We start from the raw sequence: 23,859 nt of genomic DNA, 5'->3' as shown, positions 1-23,859 counted from the left end.
TTCCGGTCCTGCAGCAAATCATTCTTCTCATTATGCCCTCAATCCCTATTTTGTCGGGTTGCAATATGAGCGCAAGTAACTAGCTGGCCATTTAAGATCAATTGATGTGATTTTTGGTATGTCTGCGGATCGAATATATATTTATGACTTCTAAAATCATTACATTTTTTCTGCCAAAATAGTTCTTATATTTTAATTTTTTTAAAATAATATTCTTTAATTAAAATTTAATTTAAATACTACGTACTCCTTTCGTACTAAAATATTTTCCCTATTTAAAGATAGAAACCAACCTGGCTCACACCAATTAGACTTTATCGACCTCATTCATTGAAGAGGTCGCTACTAGAGTCTAGTGATAGTGGCGCCATCGTTAATGGAGATAGATAATCTCTAGATTATCTATTTCTAGAGATTATCTATCTCCATTAACGTAGGCGCCACTATCACTAGATCACTTTCTATACTATACCATGAAAGACAATGGTCTTTCATGGTATAAACGATATTCTAAAACCAGGCGAATTAAAAACAAAGCAATGTACGAAACTACATAATTTTAATTCATTCATAATAATTGGATACATCGTTGTCTTTTCGCTGATACTGTTTCTTACTAAAAGTATAAAAAGTATGAACCATTATATACAGAATATTTTATAATTATTAATGTACAATGCTCTGCGATTAGGTACTTTCATTAAATAAGTAATTCAGTAAAATAATAACATTAATGGCACACATAGCCTACATTAACAAGACACATATCTCCATTTTTCACATAATAAGAACTTAAAGTACCTACCTACAAAATTTAAGTAGAATTATATATTTATTTACAATAATCATTTACGAAAATATCTAGATAAATATCCATATATTAAAACTTAAGAACTTAATCATAAAAGTTTGATTATGTGTTAGATTATAACAAATGCAGACTTAACTACGTATAGGTAATTTTGAAATAAAAAAACACTTAAATAGAATATTATTTTTTTGCCTATTTCAAAAGCAAAAAAGTAAATAAGCATTTGAACTTTGAAGGTACAATACAAAGCTTTGATAAAATTTCCATAAAGTAATTAATAGTGTCCGTAAGTATGTCTTCTTTATATTAGACGCATAACTACATTTAATATTGATTAAAATAAATGAATGAACAACCATTTACTCAATCGCTTTTTAGGAAGCAAATTATGAAACGTAAACTACTTAGTTACATACGCCCCGACTTGGTTGGATCCGATCTTGCTTCTCTTTATTTTGTAGGCATAACTGCATTCCTTTCTTTAGATCGGTCCCACAGATGATGTTACAAGTTTTATCTATAAATCTAGGACTTATCTTTATTACTAATTCGTAATATCCCAAAAAATATTAACATAAGTACCCTAATGCAATGGAATTACGCCCTCTCTCAATACTTAGATATCTAAGACTTTTGACGCTTGTTTTTATTCTAATTTTGTACAAATGTTCATACAATAATGGCCAAATACCGTTTCATATTTTACATTATAATGTCTACAAATATTTTACCTCAAAATAAAAAACTTTTTTTTCTTATACTTTTCGCAGGTTTGCATAATATGCAAATATTAATATCCCGTACAGTCAGCGTCAAAATGATACGAGCGTCTAGTAGTAGATAATATAGACTGAAACATATGAAATCAATTAGATTCAGGTAGGTACGCAACTCGAATCATCATATTGTTGTCTGTGCACAGGGTATAATAATATACAAAATATCTAAAAAAACAAATCAATTTTCGTAATTAAATGACCACATTGGATGTTAAAAATTATTTTAGCAAACAATACGAGTTGGGGATGATACTGATGTCCTATAGTGTGATAGTGGGAATAATCACTGGTTGTGAATAAAACCTAGAATTAAGTAAGTATATAAATTAACACCAACTTTAGTGTAGGTATTGATAGAATTTGAATTTTGAATTTGAATTTGATGGAATAAATATGAAGCAATGATTAGTAACATATTTTTAATACCTTGTACGCAGACAATACGATGGTTCTGTATCATATTGCTTTTATATTTTTATTTTGATTACTCTAGACGCTAATATAATTTTGACGCTGACTGTACAATAAGTACACACATTAACCTAAGCAACGGTCATAGGTAGATGTAAATCAATGGTAATTTTATTTTTAATAATTATTAATGACTTATGAGGTTCGTGTGGTTTAGCCATGAATGTTACATAATGTGTGATCAATTGGATAAAAATACCTATAACCTTAAACATGACATTCCTATCAAAATTTCATAGCTCAGCTCACAGTACGTTTCTATACGATAAAAAAAATTGTTAACTATTGACAGTATTGACGCAGATGACGTTTATCATTCAAAGTAACTTATGAACTCTTTCTGTAGTTTAACTTACATGTAGGTAATAAAACTGAAACGGATAAGTACGTCAGTAAATAGAGGATAGTTATTTAAGAAAATTAAGTATGGAAATGTAGAATTTATACAGCGGGGGCGGTCAACAGAAACAAAAAAGAAGTAATTTTTACAATTTTCTGTTTTACTGTAATCGCTTGATTTTATTATAGTATAAAATATGCTTGAACAAGGTTGCTATTTGTCTATTATGAATTAGAACGTAACACTATTTAAAAATGATTATAACTTGTAAAAAAACCATATTAACTTAGGTAATACAAATTCGATTTGGTATTTAAGACGTAGATAAGATGCATTTACAACAATGCAAATTATGCTTTACTGCTTCGTCTTATGTATCAAGTCGGTTACATTTGCCATTTGGTTCAACTGTTCAAATCGTTTTCATTATTCGATATCGCTCAACTGGCCGAAGCAGATTCTATCCGAGAGATGGCACCACAGCTGCTATGGCGTAGTGTTATCTGAAATTTAAAAAAAAAACAACGTTAGCGTTTTACAGCACAACTATATAGGTATCTAAAATGCCTAGTTACCCCAAAGTTGACTAGAAGAGATCGCTTTTAGCGATAAGTTCGCCTATGTGCCTTTTTAAAATTTTGTATGTTGATATTTCTTTTCTGTGCATTTCACTTTTGGTGCAATAAAGAGTATTGTATTGTATTGTTACAGTGAAAGATAAAAAGTTTGGAGATTTAAGTAAATAAGTGCAATTTTATGATAGTCGACTGCACGATCACGATCGCTTTGTATGTTCACATGAGATCGATCTCCTCACCTGGGCGCGTGTCTCGCCCTCAACATGTGCGGCGGTACCTCGCGCCGCTCCACCTCGTCTGAGCTGAGCTGCAAACCAGCTACCATCTGCATGATCTCCCGCTCTTTCTTCAGTTCCTCGCGACCGGACTCCACCTGGAAATGAGAAAAATAAAAATTAGATACTTAATTCAGAAAGAAAAATAAGTGTCACTATTTTTTGACACAAAATATAGGTTTTGTTTTTAATTTCACCATCGTGTCATGGTCATTTCACGGCTTCAATAGTTTCCTATGCGATGTGTTCAACATCTCAAGTCACGTTTGATTACGCAAATCGTGATGAACCGTAAAGTTCACGCGTTTGAAAGTTTTTAAATAACGTACCAAAACAAGTTTTATATGTTCTCGTGCTAGATTATTAATTTAATTAAAAATATTAAATGAATTAAAAATATTACATGTAAGTATCTGGACTTGGAATCTATAGAGTAACAAACTACATACATAAGTAATACACAGTTCACGGGGCGTGCTGTAGACAGGGTTTGGATATGACGGGCGGGGCACGCGTGTACAATATTGAACAGTTAGAGACCAATTAATGTCGTGCTATACTCCAACCGTCTTTATCCATACTAATATTATAAATGCGAAAGTCCGTCTGTCCGTGTTCCGCATTCATATCAAACCGCGGAACCGATTTTGATAAAACTTGGTATATGCAGATAAAGATCCCCGTTCAAACATAGGATATATTGTTTTCAAAATGAATACCTATAGTCTATTATATTATTAATAGGGAATGTAAATGTGTATGAAAATTATGTCTTCCGCTTTTACAGATTAATTCATGCGGTCGAAGACCCGGACAAAATCTAGTATGTATAATATCAATTTTATATTATGATCTTAGGAGCACCTTTTACGGGGGAAATTTTAACATATTCATATAATTTAAAAAAAATACAATCCCATGAAACCAAATAGATAAACGAATCGATTAATCTGCACTCGGCCGCAAGTCCTAGCGCAACACGTAATGTTGCGCAAGCGCAATTGGCGACCCACTTGATACTGTATTCAGTACTTCCTTATTGAACCGCGAGGAAATGGCTTTTCAAACATTTTAATGCTGTTGGAAACCAGTTGTGGAGAACGTGTGTAGGTACATCGAGTTAAACATGCAACATAAAAAATAAGACATGAGATTTAGTTTATTTTGTAACGTAATGTTACAAGTCTTTTCAATAAAGATTTAAACTTGTAACTGTAAGTAGAGTTTTTAAAAAAATCTCAAATTTTTTCGAAGAACAAAAAATGTTACCACCACGCATGAAATAATAGTTAAATGTATTTTTTATTTTTATTGAACTGACAAAGCTTTTTATGGATACCACTTCAGTTCTATGGTGAAGGAAGATCCATAATTTACCAAATTAAGACTATATTACTGACGGCTCGGTCAGCAACCCAATCAAAAGTCACTTATGATGACCGGTTGGATGGCGGTTCCCACGGAAATGCATACGAACTTTGCAAAACTCATCGTACGTTGTGTTATGTTACAAGTCTTTTCAATAAAGATTTAAACTTGTAACTGTAAGTAGAGTTTTAAAAAAAATCTCAATTTTTTTCGAAGAACAGAAAATGTTACCACCACGCATGAAATAATAGTTAAATGTATTTTTTATTTTTATTGAACTGACAAAGCTTTTTATGGATACCACTTCAGTTCTATGGTGAAAATACAATTAATTCATGGATAACATTTTCGTTGACAATCGATACCACCAATAATTACTTACTGTACCTATTTGATTGACTATTGACGAAAGTTGACAATCAACGATATCAACCTGTTCATCGTATATGATTTTTTAGTTTTTCAAATTAGCTTTGAAGATAATACCAATAATATAAAAGGACCAGCTTTTGCCCACAACTTCGTAAAAATCCGTTTCCCATGGGAATATCAAGAAATCCCTTCCTAGTTCTTCCCTACACTGTCCTACACTTTTTACGCCCAGTAATTTCGGCTGTGCATTGTCTGTCAGTCACTCAGAAACGAAAGAGGGGTAACTAGGCTAACTTTGGGATAACTAAGCATTTTAGATACCTATGTAGCTGTGCTGTAAATCTCTAGCGTTGTTTTTTTTTTAATTTCAGATAACACCTACGCCATAGCAGCTGTGGTGCCATCTCTCGGATAGATATATTGATTGATAGAACTGATTAATTCAAAATTACCTAGTTATGACATACGCAATATATTCTAGCGTACATCTCATCAGCAAAATAAGACAATACGTGATGAATCAATCATAATGGCATTTGTTTGTATACGTCATTACTTTCTCTTCATACAGGTACCTAGGTAGGTACTTAAACTACTATTGCAGACATAACGATTTGGGCTATGTACCTACCTACCTACGCACTGACAGTTTCTCACACGGTCCGGCAGGATGGACCGTCCAGTTTTCTGTTTGTCAAACATTTTATTATGTTGGCTATACATGCCGAGGAGAATATACGAAGATTGCGTAGTTTGTGTGTGAGATTTAATTTACCACGATGAAAAACTAGCAATGTGTATCGAAGCCACAGTTTAGCAAACTATATCGCGATATTATAAGTTCAGTAATTTATTTAGATGTCTCCAATTAGGCAATAGATTTTCTCATGGTGATTTATTGAAAAATATGTAATGTAAGATAAGAAAAATCACGATGAACGCCATCAAAGTGCCTTCAAACGATTTGTTGGGGTAACAAGCTAACATCGTATTATCACCAATCCTTACTCATTGTATGAATATCAATAAAGTTGTAAGTGAATGCAAGTTATTTATGAATTAATAAAAATCATTCATAAAAATCTTAGGGTGAGTTGGACCGTCAAATTTGACGTTAATTTTAACCGACGCGCCGCCGCTGACGTTTAGACAAAATGGCGTAGTTCCTACTTTGCGTTTGTCTGCAAGTTGACTATGAAACCCACCCTTCGTTGTCTTCATTCTGTATTTTATGATAGCCAATAAAATCTTGAGAAAATATGGCCACCCACCCACTAACTATATAAAATTAAAAATTATACACAACCAATTACCCCGTCTATCAATTACCATGTCATCATGGATCTTCTATTGGATATCAATGTGGCAAAAGATTCGGAAAAAAATCAAAACAATTTAAAAATTTAGTAACGTACCTACTATACCAAATGCAATGGACATCTCAGAAATGATGTCACTCGTCGTTATCGACTCACGACTTCGTGTATCAATCAATACGTTTCGTCTAAAACATAATAAATATTCATTCCACCTTCCTCATTCCACTCTCAAGGGTAGGAGCAAATAATACACGACGAAAGCTGTTCACCATGAATTAGCGGAGTTGCTACACGAACGCGGCTGCATACCAACTGAGTCGTCAAAGGAATAGCTTTGTTAGGTTCATTTGAGGGCTTTTGCGGTCCAATAAGTTTTCCAAAATCAAGGAACTACTAAAAAACGTTTGATGTCGATTTAGTTGAACTACAGTTTATGTGTAGTTAATGGCTTAGAACAAATTGTTGCCTCCAGTAATCTATATATATATATATAAGAGCGAAAAACACTCATTCACGAAATCTCGATAACTGCAAAGCCCAAGCCAATAAATAGGGAATACGGCAAGAATGTGACTAGGACCCATACGCTAAGAAAGGACTTTTGGAAATTCCAGCCCTAAGGGGATTAAATAGGGTTTGCATGTTTTACTTTGGAAGGCAAATTAACGTGGGAGAAGAAGCCGCGGTCAATAGCTAGTATCTTATACGGGTTAACAGAACAATATGGCTAAACAGTTATAACTATACCGCTATAGAAAAATATTGAATACAGTTCAATAGTGACGTCTCGTGAGTAGGTCATAGGCCCATTCACGACGCTGTGTCGCTCAAGGTTACTGCTTTCACACAATCAGCTGTGGATTAGCTGTGTCTAAAGTCGTTCTACATAAGGACCAATGTTAATCATTAAAACTCCGACAAGGACAGTTTAGATAACCGGCCGATACGCCAATAAAAAAGATTTCTAGGTCACAGTTTTGTTAATTAATTCTTGGTTTCGAACCAATTTTCAGATTTTTAAACCAAAAATAGAAAAATCACTTTTTCTCATATTAAATTAGACCGATGAATAATTTGGATAGAAGACATGGATTAGGAAAAACTAGTTTTATTTTAATAATTCACAGTCTGTCCAGAAAATCATTGCAATACCAAATATAATGATCAAGATTGGTTGATAAACACACAGTGTTGCCAGTCAAGCCAACAGGAGACATCGCCTTCATTTTATTACTTCACTATCTGGACAGACTGTAGATACCTCAGAGTCAGGTAGTCAAACTAAGTACCTATATAAATGCTACAACGAAATCGTGAATCGTGACAATACAATATCTAATAATATCTACCTGTATAAATGTTACAAACAAGAACACAAGAACTACCTCAAAGAAAACAAAAGTGCAAACATAAAAGAGAATCACAATAACTGAGAGTATAGGCAGGTAGTAATATTATCCTTATGCGTTTAATTTCTTTTCGGGTTATTTCAATAGTTTTTGTTCTCAAACCGCATCGTGGCGGCCGCAGCCTCCCAAAATGTCTGACGAGAAAGTAAAATACACAAAAAAGTCGCCAGTCGAGTTTCTCCCGCCAAAAGCGAGATCACTGACCGATTGACATTCGATACCCGCCCCCCGCCACCCGGCGCGCCCCTGTCTCAATAGGTGGACACACTGGGAAATGGAAATGCGCATTTTTTATTGAAGTGCCCACCTGTGGCACACTGGCCGCACAGAATAAATTAGCAATAAGTTTATAAGTTTTGACATATCTCCTTATATTTTTAATCAACTCAACTAGGTAAAGCCACAACTTCAACGAATCATCTTTTCGAAGGTTTCCCCATAATAACAAAACAATACAAATATAGTTTTCAACTCATTTATGTTTTTACGTTTACCTGCACTATAATGCAGCTTATTTTTTCTAAAGAATCATCTTATAAGCCGAAAGACGCTCAGTCACAAAATAAATAAAATATTACACAGTCCAGTGCATCAAGTTTCCTTAGCACGTACAATCGGGAGCAGGTAAAACTAACCACCTAACTAATCTACTAACACAAGTGGGTCAGATTTATCTGCCTCCAACTATACAAAATATGGGGAATTCGCAACGAATTTGTTAGGTTAATGCCGTACCGTAGCATAGTTTCCCACGCATCACCTCCACTAGTGAGCACATTGCCACAGAATAGTAACTGCACCGACATTACCCACAGCCTACGGTGGTCATTAATTAAATTAGCGGGCCGCGGCCGCGTTTAACGAACGCTTTATTACGACAAGAACAATAATAAATACCTAGAGATAAGTTAAGTGGGAAAAGAAAGAAATTTTCACAAATATTGTACTTGATTATGCGTAATAGCTGCAAGAAAGGGTGAAAAACATTGGCGAAACGGGGAATAAAAATTATCTGTCATCGCACAAGGCGTAAGGCGTCCATATAGGAGTAAGGCCATGGGGACCTCGAAAAATCAAAATGCGAGCGAAGATTTTTGGGTTTATCCTCTCTTATGGCATCCTCTATGTCAAACAGATTTTTATACGCCTCGTGATTCGATATGGATTTCGGCTTCTCCTTGTCTGTCAAAGACGGGATTTTTTTTCACGCGTAAACAGGAAAATGTGGCATTATACGCGCATACAAAGTTGTAGGCAAAAGCTAGTTAAGTTTCTGCAAGTATTACAAAGTAAGCAATTTATCTTCTTCTTCGTCGTAGAAGTCGACCTTTCTGCAACTCATATAAATTAAAATAATAATACAATAATTATTTCGGAATTAGATTTTTACTACGGCCAGCGCATTATTTGTGCTCTTCATAAGATCTCCCAAAGAGCACGAATCTGTTATTACAATTAAAATCCTAACTACCTAATAGTGCCAAAGCATGTTTGTTGTTTATTACCTATTTACGGTCTACTCAACCAATATTCTTGAAATTTTGCATACATAAAGTTTTAAAAAAGACTTAGGGTACCTTTCATCCCGGAAAAAATACTGTTCCCGTGGGAAAATTACGCGGGCGAAGCCGCGGGCAAAAGTTAGCTCATTATATTGTGATAATACGGACTCTATAATGTACTTTTTGCTGTTCGGGCCGAAGGTAATGACCGCTTACCCTTCAATGGTCAACTGAAACATCGCAAACGGGAATATCTCGTTCCTCGTATCGAACTTGAAGTTGTACAGTCTACAGCAATTCAAGCTACACAAATTTATTGAAAATTCGTCACAAATAACACTATATTACCGCAGTCGCATAGATTCAGCCAATAAAGGGTCCTCGGTTCAAATCCTATCCGTGTCACGTGATTTTTTATATATGTATGTATTGTTATCAATCTGACATATATATATATTCATGTAAGATAGGTAGTTTTCATTGGCCTCGACTCCTGTGAAGGAAAAGAACGCGAAAAAAACCACTGCACAAGCACTGTAGTTTTGAAAATCAACTTTAACTTTAACCGTCGCGCCGCTGTCGTGTGTTTGCTTTTTTCTGCGCACGTTAAAGTTAACGTTAACGTCGATGGTGTAACCCACGTGTGTTTAATTCTAGATAATGATCCCTCACCCATGAGGAATACGATACTCGACGTGCGGTCGACTGTACCAGCAAATCGTATACACTGTAATGTTATGCTTTTAGTTTCAGTGACAATGAAACCCGAGACTATTTGCTGCAGTGGAGTCAAAACTTTGGATTCAAAACATTTTGACATGATTTCAAGTTACGATAACAAAATATAATTCTGAATTTATTAAACACGCCACGTTTGGTTAATTCCATGCTATATTTTGTTTTTAGAAGCATTTTTCATTCAGTATTTTTTAAACGGTGTTAAAATTTCAGTTAAATTTGAACGTAAAACTCGGTAATTTTACGTTAAAATTTTACTGAAATTTTATGTTCAAAGCGAATTCAAAGCTATAACTAAATTCTTACATATTACTTATGAAATAAACACCTCTGCGCGTTTGTCTGTCTATTCGCGATAAGACTCAAAAACGACTCCATAAATTTTAATGTGGTTTTCACTAATATATAGTGTGGTTCCTGAGGATGGTTTAGGTGTATAATTTATTATATTTTTACCCGAGCGAAGCCAGGACGCACCGCCAGTATATGTTAAAAGGTTCGTGCTAAGTCTATAAAATATATAATGTAGTCAAACTTTTATTTAGCTATTTCACCTGCCCCGTCTGCCTGTAATCCAATCTTGCAAATCAAATTGATCTCCTGTTTGTTCTTTCGTCATCGATAAAGTATGAAATAAAACGGCGTTTCTATCGTACATAAAGGAAACTAAAAATCCTTATAAATTTTGATATTGTCGATACGTTTACTTTATCACAAATACTCATGCTAACCCATTACAAGGACATAATGTTTTTCAACACAGCAATTGACTGTGGCCGAAACCGAAGCAGGTCCGCCATTGCCTGCCGGTGTCATAACTTACGCCTCGGCCATGAAACATTGCGTCTGAATGCGCAGATTTTTCTTTCAGCGAAAGTAAATAAAATAAGTTTTTTTTTTACTTTCGATGTGTAACAAAAACATCATGGCCGTGCAGTAACCACGAGTTCCTACGTCTGGGGCACCGTTCCTGGGTGCACCATCAGACCATGCTTATCATAATAAAGCATTATTATCCAGACGAAACGTGTGTAACAAATTTCTTCAGCTCATTCGGTTTAAGATATATGCTTCAAAATTGAGTTGCAAGCTCGAGTGGAAACTCGAGACATAGGGACATTATACATTACAAGTTAAAGCTTATAAAAAATACGATTTATATTTAGTTATGTTTGTGTAACTCAAAAAATCTATAGAGGAAATACTGCTCTGTATGTATGGAATACAATTAATAATGCAAAAATAATTAACATTGTAGGTGCAATGTATGTTAGACAATTAATTAATCATGGAACACGTGACAGTACCAAAGGTCAGTGATTTCTTTTGCAACACCATAATTTTTCACAACCCTACATCTTCATTTATGTATTCTTTATGACCCTTAAAAGAAGACTCAATGTTGCATACTTGACAGTTAATATTAAATTTGTCGACTGCAGTATTCAGAACGCAGCGGGTTCGTTCGAAACCCGCATTCCGATCAGCGTGCCACTTGCGTGACATTTGCATTGCGTAGGTAAGCCACGTCTAATCTAACTCTTATCCCTTTATGAATAAGGGCTAAAAACAACCGAAATGTGCGGATATTTTTAGACGTGCCTGCGAGTAATAAAGCCTATGTTGTGTGAAGGTAATAATAAAGTAAATCTTATTACGTGTTCATCAAGGTCGAATACTGAATGTGTCAGAGAACCATTGACAGTTTGAGTTGCACTAAACGGTACCAACTTTATTCGTAGCGTAGGTGAGCAACTGGCTGAAGTTTATGATAGGTATGTATAGTCAACAGCACAACAAGTTACCCTGCATTTATCTCTATAGCGCGGTAATAGGGGCGAATTTGCAATGAATTTGGGTAGGATCCTGTGCGGTCGACTATACCTTGTAAGAATTTGAGGAGTGTACTCCTCAAATTCTTCTTACAAGCTGTACCTTGGTACAGCATGTATGCTGTACTAAGATTTTGAAACTAAAATTGGGTTATTCGTTAAGGTTCCTCATCCTCGAAGTTAAATATAATCCATGATATTATTAAGTCCTATATTTAAACATAATTTTGATTGATTGCTCTAAATGTTTGGACCTAAATTTCGAATAAAGTATTTTTTTAATAATACTTATATTAATATTTTTAAATTGCTTTTTCATTTAGCACTATGTCTTCGGGTATATAAATAGACACAAAATATATTTCTTTCAAATTTAGTCGTAGTCACTACTTACACACTACAAATCAATACTATGGACTATAATTAATCATACAAAAGACATCAACGCGCTATTAAGAAATACAATTTTGATAAAATCAAAACTTATTTTTTCCATTTCAATATTTATTATTAAAAAAATATATATACTTGTTCCTCAGCACTAATATACTATCAGCCGTATTATTTATCTTACGATAACAATGGAACTGCATTTAAAACAAGACCATTGAAATAATGCACCTCGTTCAGCACCAGTTCAGAGTTATTTTTGACTATTGTTTATTCGAGTACTGTGCAAAATATAATAGGTATTCAGAACAACCTAAATGATAAATAAGTTCTTTTTTACTTATTCTGCGACAGATTTATTTATAGAAAAAAAAAGTTATGTACACAACATCCTACTAATATAATAAATGCGAAAGTTTGTGAGGATGTGTGTGTGTATATATTTGTTACTTTCATGCAAAATCTACTGGACGGATTGTTATGACATTTGGTACACGGGAATAACATATAGTCATTTTTATCCTGAAATTCCCACGGGAGCGAAGGCTCGAGGCGCAGCTAGTAACAGATAAAAACTTAAAAATACAATAAATGATAAAAGTACTTCAATATGCCCAAAAGAGGGTATTTAATTGGTTGCATTAACTACGCAGCCGATAGTCATGAAATTTTGCATACGACGATGATGACTGATAGCACTTAATCCTGAAGCGTTGACTCATACTATACAGCGAGGAAACTGCAGATTACAAGGCCCAGGATCAGATGTTTTTTTATTTATTTCCACGCGGACGAATTTGCAAACACTAGCGAGTTCACATATAAATCTCACTACATCAAAGTCAAATGCAAGCATGCTATCCCGTTGAAGTATATTGCGCAACAGCACGCATGCGCGGACAAGACATGTCTGCATGCAATTTGCCGCCTTCACACGTGGACACGTAAATCTTCCTTTTTTTTAAGTTTTAATATGCACTGTTTAATGTACCATCGAAGTCATGACTAAAAGTTTCTTTAGATAGACTCGCGTTCAACATGTCCTATGTTGATAACCATAAATAAAAGAAAAAATATTTATTTTATCTATGGTTATTTCTAAGTTACGACTACTACACTGTTAACCTTACTAGTTTTTTAACCCAAATAAATGAACCAAAATCGTTTCTCTCTCCCTCGCCTTTTTCCGGTAAATAATTTTTTTAGAGCCAATCAATAAGTTTACATTTGCAAACATTACATAATTTCATACGGCTAGCTGGGACGCCCGAAGTTCAAAAAAGGAACGTTTCTGTAGCAGATGAGAAGAAGATGTGATAAACGCACAAATCTTCTTGAATAATCCTATTCTAGGTTTCAACTATATTATTTCGTGTAAACTAGACATTCGTGAGCGCAAAGCGTAGACATAATCTCAACAACATAAATGCAAAAATATCTCTACCATATTGTGATAAAGTATATTTTCATATAACTGAGTCGGTTATTGGCGATTAAATTACATAGCCGGCACTAAACGCTTAATGGAATGCCGTAACAACAATGAAGAGATATTGCAATTAGATATGCACAAGTGATAGAAGCTGCAAAAAATTCAACAGCTTGGAAGAGTATGTATCAGAAAGTATTCAGATTCAATATATGGAAGGAGATGTGTCTCGCGGCATCCCTTGCCCCGCTGTCAGAGCACCTTCCCCCTGGATCCAATCTCCCTTGGCCACCATGGGAGTCTTTAAACGGGCTCCGGTAACAAGTCAGTCGAAGAAAATATATCCAAATAGGGATACAGCTTGGAAACTGCTTGCCTATCCTCAAACCATGGCACACAAGCTGGGCAAGCCCTGCGTGTTCTACCACCTGCTCACTGAAGGATCTGCATGACACCACAGATACTGCTGTATCGGTGGCGTCTTATTGGTCTTCACTAATATGAGTCGACACGCTAAGAAGAAGTAGATTCAAGACTTCTTGACAATACTTCAAAAGGGATTGGAGATTATTTTTGTGCAATGAATTATGGCGAATAATTTCTAGGCCAGGTTTTTATTTATATACAATACAACCCAGAGCGGAGTACTTTTCTGTACAGGTGTATGAGGAGAGCCCAGACTCCCAATAATAAGTGAAAATGAAGACATATATCTAGAAAACAAACCCAAGAATACATTTCACAAAGGCAAAATTTAGTTACAAATATACAATAAACTATCAAGGACTTGACAAATACTTCAATAGAGTATATTAAATTGTTTAATTAAAAAAATTCGCGGCTCTTACAAACCCAACCGTGAACCGATTGTTGTACATTTCAATGAAAACATTTGGTTTAATTTGCATCAACAGAAACAAAGAGCTGTCATGGGAGTACCCGATTGTAATATTGTAGGAGATTTTATTTAGTACCGGCCACTTTGGGTGTGGCGTACTTTTACATTGACTTCAAATAACAAGAAGCTTTTTATTCATAATTCCACGCGATATTTTTATAATTGATGGAAGTGTGGAGAAATATTTGAATTAAATCTCTTTTTTTATTATTTAGGTATTTGATCAAAATCATAATATTGTATAATCATATTTTATGTGGAATATCTACAAAAATGAAGAAAACGACAAACTACAATTTTTAAATTCGTATTTTATATTATTTTGTAACTAAAATATACGATCTACAATATAGTGCATACAGTTAATGAATTTGTGAATAGTAAGCTCCATTATCATTTAAAATATATAAAGCAATATCAATTAACATATCCATAATTAACTTATGTGTAATAAGTATATACATACACAGGCGAATACATTGTTTATTCGTCCCGCATTGCGGACGACATGAACGTAAAAAAAACAGGAAAATATTAAGAATTCAGGACGCATGTGGCCATATCCTACGGAAAGCCTCGTGTTTCATAGAAAGGAATAGCCACAGTCGTTATTGTGTAAAACGTTTATTCTGTTGCGATTTAATTATTCAAGAAAACCGATTGCACTTTTTCTAGCAACACAGTTTGGGATTGTAATCCACTTTCAAATAATACCTACTTAAATCATTCATTAAAATAAAAAATAATAAAAAAAACATGCAAAATTAAACAATAAGTAAAAAAAATATTACTAATTCTGCGATTCAACAATCACTCGGTGGTTTCCTTTTATATCTATGCATTAAAATAAATTAAAAATACAAACACGTCTGTCGGAATTACACCATTTTTCGAAGATGTTTAATATCACTTTATTATAAATAGTTTAATGGATTCTATTAAAAATACATTCATACACAATGTCTGATGCACTGTCACATCTCTTTAATTCCAATGAACAGTGTCTTTAGCTCTAATTACATTTTGTCATAATTGTAAAAGTGATTCAGATTTATTGTAATACATATACACAATATATGTTAATGATTAAACTACTTTGTACCATGAAAATATCGGTAATTCCGCTAGGGTGACCAAGCAGTCCCGCAAATTTAATTGATCGAAAATATATGACACGCAGACTAGCTTTTTGTGCCACGACGGCGGCCGTGTCAACCGGGCCGCCACTTACAGAGCCTAGACTGTTATCAACATGCTAACTAGATCACATTTACAGCTATCCGATTTCGCATAGATTGTTTTTTACATACGTGTGGTGACAAAAATTGTGGACGTTGCAAAATGATAGCTAGACTGAAATAGTTCAACTTCCGCATGCACCAGGAGTGGTTGGCACAGATTTTATCATCCTGGGTTCCTGCGGTGGTTATAAGAAGTCAAGGGCGAAATGGTCAGATGAATTGAGAGCGATTGACAGAGAATTAATTATGTAATTAGGCTTTAAGACCTCCTTAAATAAATAAATAAATAAATAAATAAATAAATAAATAAATAAATAAATAAATAAATAAATAAATAAATAAATAAATAAATAAATAAATAAATAAATAAATAAATAAATAAATAAATAAATAAATAAATAAATAAATAAATAAATAAATAAATAAATAAATAAATAAATAAATAAATAAATTAAAGAAGCTGTAAGACAGACGATAGAAAATATTGAGATTGATATGCGTGGAAGTTAGAGGAGGCTTATGTCTAGCAGAGACAGTGAGTATGTGACATAAATTAGTTATTATCTAGAAATACAGTAGTTATAAAGATTATATGTTTCAAATATGTAGAAAATATCTAAATATGTTTCTTAAAAAACGTCCATGTTTAGTTTAAAATATTCACACAGAAAACTGCCAAAACATGTAAAATCTTACCATCATACGTATTGAATCTTAAAATAGCGATTCACTATTTTCAATTCAGATTGCTGATACACAAGTAAATATAAACAGCTTATTGTTTCGTGTGCATTGGTCCACCGTAGCCAGTTGGGAGTTAAAATCTGTATGTATGGAAGCGGCGACTCAAGTGTGACGTTTGAAAACAAAACAATGGCTTATTTAGATAGCTAATTACTCTCATTGTGATCAACAACCCACCGCTCACAGAAACCAATAAGGCGATTAGTTACTTATGTTTCGGAAACTCATGCAGAAAAAATGAAAGTAAAATAATCTTCAGTTATGATTATGATAAAGCTACTTTCAGCGTGTCGACTCGACTAAATTTGAGAGAAACGATACAACGCCACCGACGGAGCATTATCATCACATTTGACATTTGTTTGTTTGAAAATAATTTCATTAAAATATTGAGATAATCAAATTACCTATAAATCGACCTGGATTGGATGCCAGAGCTCTGTACTTAGCTTAATACTTGCAAATGTGGAGAACTGTGTAATAAGTATCTTTATGATATTGTGAGATACCAACCACTAATACGTATCGTATTTATATACGAGTACGTTAACTTGTTGAAATCCCTTGAAGAAGAGTCTATATGAAGCAAATCATGTGTGACTGCGTCTCGATGGCTGGTAAGCAACTGGACCTGTTTGAAGCTGCGTATGCGCGGAAAGTACAGGCACTTCGCACCAGGTGATCAGGGAATCTGGTGATGATGATTCCTTCTTCCCGGAAGAAATCCCGGCGCGGTTGAGTAAGGCATGGGGGTGAGTAAAAAGGTTCGACATGCCACTTTATTCCACCTAAAATTCCCGCCTGATATTCCCGCTGAATAGTATACCTAAATTAAAAAGAGTCTCGTACTATAGATTCTAAATTTCCTTTCTACACACGGTTCAATATAACAGCATAATTTAGCAATTTTCGACACACCGTTGTGGAGATCGGGTAAGGCGTGTGTGATAAACTCTTGCCTCACCGTTACCCACCAGTTGTGAACGAAAGTAGTCGATACTACGACACGCTCCGCTGGCCCAATGTACAATATGATTAATTGACGAAACAACCGGCGAAAGTAAACGGTAATGTGAGTCAACAAGTTTCAGAATTTTATCACCTCTCTTGTTGTTAACTTGGCTCTCTCTCATATTCGCGTGTTCCCTGTTTAGTTAGAGGCTAGCTAGCGTCACAGTGAAAAGTGATCCTAAAAATTTTTATGAACCTGTCTTACTTGGCAGAAATTAAGCATTGCAAAATGACAACAGAAAAACAAAAAGAAAAGGGCTACTTTCAGCCTCGGTTATTAGTAATTTAATTCTGAACTGAGAGATGAGAAATAACCTGTGCATCAAGTGAAATGTTGATGCAACTTCATTTTTGGAATAAATCCAACCGAATCCCTCAGAGATCCCTGAGAGGGTAGAGGTCCTCAATTAATTTAGCTACATACGACGACGCCTATTGACATAGCAATCCTGAGAAAAGGTCCAAAGCCGTGATAAATTCATCAAAATAACTTAATTATTCAAAAAGAAAAAAATGTAAACTACATTATAGATGTATTCATTATAAACTAAGTTATCATTTAAGTATACAAAGGCAGGTAACAAGAAAACTTATAACTCATTAAAGTACTAACAGCGGGCCAGAAGCATTGACCGTTGCTGAGCAGCAAAATTGCGTGGGAGACCGCATTACAATGACACAGATGCTATGCAACTGACTCTTAACTATATTACATTAGAGTATGATTAAGGATGGCATTGTGTTGATATAACGTTGTGAAGACGACAATGCATTCACACGCGCCGTTGACTCATTCCTAAACTAGTGCAGTGTAACGTGGCTTGGGATTTAGCCCCAGAAAAATTAAAATGGTCTAAAAATAAGGTATAACTTTTGGTTTAAAGTCACACACAGTCTCACAGTCAGTAATTGTAGCCTAACATTTTATTTTATTTAAGCTTTTTGGCACAATAATACAATTTATAGGAAGGTTATTATCATTCTTATGGTGTAGCTCGCAGGAGTTAACAAAAATCTGGTATGACTGAATCCTACCCAATTAAAACGTAATTGGTATAAAAAATACAAGTTTTCAATCTATATTTTAAAACAGCAATCGAATTTCAAATGTGCATTTTATCTCGTCTGCAACCAGTACGGATTGGCACACTACTGGTCTTTTTTTTTAAAGGCTATTCTGTTCACGCTCATCTCGTAATTAACAAAGCATTTCCGTTAGAGGTTTTCATAGCTTTCAATCTTCTCGGAAATGCAGGTTCCAACTTCATAGAATGGACGTCCATATGAATTTACATTATAAAGAGAAATCTTAGCAAGCTTTTGACAAGATAGTACCTACATTTCAACTTCTCAAACATTATCTGACTAAGATTATTAGTCGCCGCGACTAAATAAAACATGTACAAAATTAAGATGATGAAAAATATTCACCAAGTACTTTCCGAGTGGCTCCATAGAGCAGATGTTTAGTTAGTTTGAGCCACCTTTACATTGACATAACTTCGAATACGTTGATGAACAAATTCTAGGAGATTTGGTACAAAATGACTTTTTTCATGTGCTAAATGGGAAGATCAGTTTCCTTTTAAAATCTGAAGTGGCTCCTCTATCCATACGTTCACCTTACCTCACACTAAGTATGTAAGCAATTCTTTTTGGATTGTAGATGTGTGCCATGACCTATGTGCCATTTAACTTTCAATTGAGTTAAAGTAACTTTACTTTTGTAATTAAAAAACTTGCATTAGTTAACACAAATGGAGGCTTTGGCACCGAAACAGTAATCGTACAAAAGTAGCATTAATGTTATAGATTTAACTGCTCTTTTCTGCTTTTCTCCTTTTTATCCGATAAATATCGTGGCGTTTTAAAAAGTATCGCATATCGCAAACATCTATTGTTAAAACGTTTCGCTTTTCGTGGTTAAACACAATAAAAGTTCGTGCGCTCATTTTAACAATTCATTGTTGCATGATAAGAAACGGTGCAACCAAGTAAGCAACTGTCTTATCTACACTAAACACAGCTTTTGTTCAGTTTTTTAGCAAAAAAATAAACATAGTAACTACATTTTCTATAGGTAGTACATATTTTTACAACATACAGTCGGGTGCAGATAAAACTAAACAATCTCCTAACTAATTAACACAAGGGCGTCAGGTTTATCTGCCCTCGACTACTAGCTTAACTACAGCGCCCCGGGGTATCATTTCCGTGGGAAATAGGATATATAGGATATTCTTGGTTTTTCTCTGTCTGTATACCAGCTAAATCGTTTCAATCAGATTTGCTAAATCGTTTCAATCAGATTTTCATAGAAAAAAAACCGAATCGGTGGAAGTTCGAAACCTTGTAAAAATAACCCTTTCAAATACCTGAGATTTCTCAAAAGGAATCTGACATAAAAAGAGATTACATCATTTTACCTGCTCCTGCGCAGCGGCTCGGCCTCATCTGTAAAGCCTCCGAGCGCAGCCGTGTCGGCAGTTTTTGCAACACGTAATGATGAGCTCATGCATAATTATTTAATGTTGATTAAAATGCCGACGCCCGACGATTAACTTCGAACGGGTCTTGACCGAATTCTTATGTGGAAATTTGTTAAGTACATGCACATTGATTTTGATTTATGTATAGAATTAACTTAATTAATATTGAAAGAAACGCGAGACATAAAATGTTATGAAGAAATAATTATTGCAAGAGAATTTCTTCTAAAATGTATTGCTTTAAGTTTGAAAAAAATTATAACGACCGAACTATATGTGGACCGAACTATATGGGTGTTTAAGATAAGAAGAAGGACTTGCAAGTTGACATAAATGCTTGCAACGAAACCTATTTTATCATCAACTGACATACATCTGTACGCACGTGAAATTGGTACCTAATAGGTGTTTAAAAAACAAACAATTTCGTATATGATCCATGATGGACGGCAGAAATCTGAACTTGCCAGGCAATAATCAGGTAAATAGAAAGGCAACTTAGGAACAGGAAAACAAAAGTTTTCAATAAGTACTTGGGTACATAGGTACATCCAGTAAGTCGTTTATATGCGTTTATGTGACAACATTAGTGACTATGCCTGCGGTTGCATAACATGTTCGTAATTGGAACGCAATAATTTCGTAATCGGCCAGTGTCATTATTATAAAAATTTACGTCTCGTTAAGTATATGCTGAGAGAAAACGAGAATATAACAGGAACAGCGGTTTGAACTCGAGTAAATATATTTTATTATTTGATATAGGAAAATATAGGTATTTACATGTTGTCCATTCAGAGACATTGCTGTAGTATTGACATAGTAAACTCTTTAAGGATAATTTTATTTGAATTTCGAATTTGCGTTCTAGATAGTTCAGAATCGCTAAAACTCTTCTAGTGGCGTGGCTTGTGTATTTTTCATTGCTTTGATTGATTCAAAGAAACTTGTTTACGAATAGAATGAAAAAAATAAAGCGATTATTACAATTATGTGTCGATAAAAAAACATCCGACGAGTTTTGCACATTTGACTGACATTGGCAAAAATAAATTCAGGTTTTTAAAACGTGTATTTTCTGTTTTTCTTTGCAATAATCACAGACCATTTAGCCTTAATAATAATGTATAATACGTAGTTAAACGATAAAAACTATATCCTTTACGACCACAAGCGGATATTTTAATTCTTCAGCACCAACTATGAATACTCGTACTATTTAAATTACAACTACAGATTGCAATACTTGTACATCTCAAATAGTTGAAAGAAATGGAACAGGTTGGGATTACCATCAATGGTAAAGGCGACTTTTCTAACTGGTCTTGCTGCGCGGACGTTTGACATAACCACAGGCAAATGCCCACCGCACCAGAATAACTGGATACTCATAAATTGGCCACCTCGATGTAAGAAACTACTCAGTTCGACGCCGCATACTTGCAAAGATAGAAATTGAGACGGCGGATATCGATTATATTTTTTTATCCTTAAGGCTGGTACACACCGACGTGCGTGCGTACGCGCAATCATTTTTAGATAAAAAATGAGACTATTTTTATAGAGATGAATGATTTGTCAAGATGTCATGATTTGCGTTTATTCATGGATTTTAGTCATGCCATCAAATGAAGAATAATTTCATCAAAACTTATATTTACGTAATAAATAAGTCAAGATTTCACATTGAATAAAATTATTTATAGCTGTTAGGATATGTACTTTTTATTATACCTATGTTAGTATTAATTTATATTTGCAGTAAATCTCTCGAATCCTAAGTAGTATTTACTACTCGTTCGACTTGGACCATCGCGGCTTTACTCGGTAGTTACTGACGACCTGTGTGGCCTTTGAACCTTCGCTAACATGTCATGATATACCTAGCTAACAATAAATTATCTGTACGACCGACTTATTCTCTCATTTCAAGGAGATATGCAATAGATCTAAAAAGAGAAAACGTTTATCACAAAATTTGTTTCTCAGATTTCATCATAGATATTCTAACACTGCTTAAAAAATTTTACAATAAGTTTACGACATCAACGCGATATTTTCCAAGAATTCTGTAAATGGATAAATACTCAGCTGTTACATTGTGTAACCAATCGCATCTCCAGACGATAATAGAGATAATTGCTGTACAAACGTAGCTTGACGATTACATTGTCACGTAATAACTACGGCGGTATTTCAATTTCAAATGTTCATGAGAATAGGACATTTAAAAAGAGGAGTCTTGATGGAATTTTAGTGGCGGAATAAATAGCGGCTCACCTCAGGCGGAGCGGCGAACTTCAGGTTGGCGAGAGATCCGTGTGACCGACTTCTGTGTTCTTGTCTGATACTATATGAAAATGCGCGCTCGTTCAGATGACCTTTCTTCCTGTAGATCCCCCCAGCATCCTCGACCGCCTCTAGCCCGGTCATACTCTGCGCTGCTTTCATGGCCGAGGGCGGAGGCTTCGAACGCCGGGGATCAACTGTGGCATACTGTAAGCGACCCCTGCCTGGCGGAGGACCCGGTGGGAAGGGGCCGGGCGGCAGACGACCCCGATGGCCCAGCGTGGCGGGCCGCGCGTGCGGCAGCGTGGCGGCCGGGTGCGCCACCAGCACCATGGGGTGCGCCGCGTGCGCCGCCCACGCCGGCGGCGCGCGGCCCAGTGACCTGCCATTCATCATGGGAGCCGGCCCCGGCATTGTCGCATACAATTCGTCGGCGGACGCAGAAGACTTTTTCTTTGTTTTCTTAGTTGTCGCCTTCTTTTTAGGTTCCTCAGGTGGCGGAGGGGGCGGCGGCACCGACGCGGGCCTAGTGATCTGTCGAGGACGTGGCGCTCGCGTCGGGTGAGGAATGTCATCGCTCGCATCGTCCCGTTCCACCTCCCCTACCCATACTTTGTGATTCTCATCCCCGTCAAACACTTCCAGCTCCTCTTCGGGTTCGGGTAGGAGCTGCGGGGGCGCTCTTTCTGCCTCTAAACGTTTCGCGTAGGAACTATCAGCATACGCGTGGAAGCAACAACGGACTAGAGCATTGGCTGCCGCCTCGCGGCGACAGATGAAGGCGTGACACTCCAGGACCTTTATTCCTTGAGTACGACGTAAAACCGCCGCGAACAATGGAGGACGTCGAGGAGCGGGAGCCCGAGCGAAGGGCGAGTCCAAAGGTAAAAATCTCGGCGCTCCTTCGACTGTCACTCGCCGAACAGCTGCGCAATAATGTAGACTCGAAATGGGAAAAAACCTGGCCACTCTAGAACCGCTCTCATCGACATTCTCCAATAAGATGCCGTTGGACCAGACGGACAGCCACGAGTCTATGCCGCCGGTGGTCGCTCCCTTTTCCGGATACAACTCGCGCAAAGGTTCCTGGATGCCTTGCAGGCCGTCTTTACTCTGTTGGGGCACCGCCGAGCCCAAATAAAGCACGCGGCACCGACAGATCGGAGTCGACTCCATTTCGTCACTGCACCATCACAACATGTCACAAAACCACTTAAAACACTATTATTGTAATGTATTTGTGCGGTCACCAGTCGGTACGTGCGCTGGCAGCGAGTCGGCCGCGGGTATGAGTGAGCGGAATTCAAGATGGCGGGTGGGGCGGGCGCGGGTGGCGCGGGGAGTCGCCTGGTTACCTGCGCTTACGCACCTGTGAAGACGCCTCCGCGGTATGGGACGGATAGTGGCGATGAACCGGCATTGTGTCAAATGAATCGTTGCGAATTCGGTCGCATTTCTCTCGGTGACGCGCACTCACCGACGTGACGGAATGCCACTTTTGTCTTTGCAGTGAAATCTGAAGGCCAATTGACCGATGTGCCGATGGGAAATGATTAATTTCTATAGCGATAGCT

The 23,859-nt window shown here is 36.0% G+C and overlaps 1 protein-coding gene across 2 annotated transcripts; it reads right to left on the bottom strand.

The window, feature by feature from the left end:
* Window positions 1-542: 542 nt before the first annotated feature.
* On the bottom strand, window positions 543-23,592 carry LOC128679135 (uncharacterized protein). Of its 2 annotated transcripts, XM_053761173.2 has the most exons (3): window positions 22,277-23,592; window positions 3,219-3,352; window positions 543-2,904 (listed from the first exon to the last, which is right to left on the bottom strand). In XM_053761173.2, exons 1-3 carry the CDS (start codon window positions 23,459-23,461, stop codon window positions 2,901-2,903), a joined length of 1,323 nt encoding a protein of 440 aa, XP_053617148.1. In that variant the 5' UTR covers window positions 23,462-23,592; the 3' UTR covers window positions 543-2,900. The 2 variants fall into 2 exon arrangements, with proteins under 2 accessions (XP_053617148.1, XP_053617149.1); XM_053761174.2 differs by lacking the exon at window positions 543-2,904 and having other exon boundaries at window positions 3,215-3,352.
* Window positions 23,593-23,859: the final 267 nt, after the last annotated feature.

The sequence above is a fragment of the Plodia interpunctella genome, chromosome 21, assembly GCF_027563975.2.
Source record: "Plodia interpunctella isolate USDA-ARS_2022_Savannah chromosome 21, ilPloInte3.2, whole genome shotgun sequence".
Taxonomy (NCBI): domain Eukaryota; kingdom Metazoa; phylum Arthropoda; class Insecta; order Lepidoptera; family Pyralidae; genus Plodia; species Plodia interpunctella.
The sequence above is the reverse complement of the archived record's forward strand: the minus strand, read 5'-3'. Positions and strand labels throughout refer to the sequence as shown.

Bases quoted from the DNA above. Each gene is read 5' to 3' on its own strand.
- LOC128679135 (XM_053761173.2), bottom strand. From the start codon at position 23,461: ATGGAGTCGACTCCGATCTGTCGGTGCCGCGTGCTTTATTTGGGCTCG. The intron at 3,353-22,276 runs GTGAGCCGCTAT...TCTCATTTCCAG, and splicing joins AGTTCGCCGCTCCGCCTGAG to GTGGAGTCCGGTCGCGAGGA.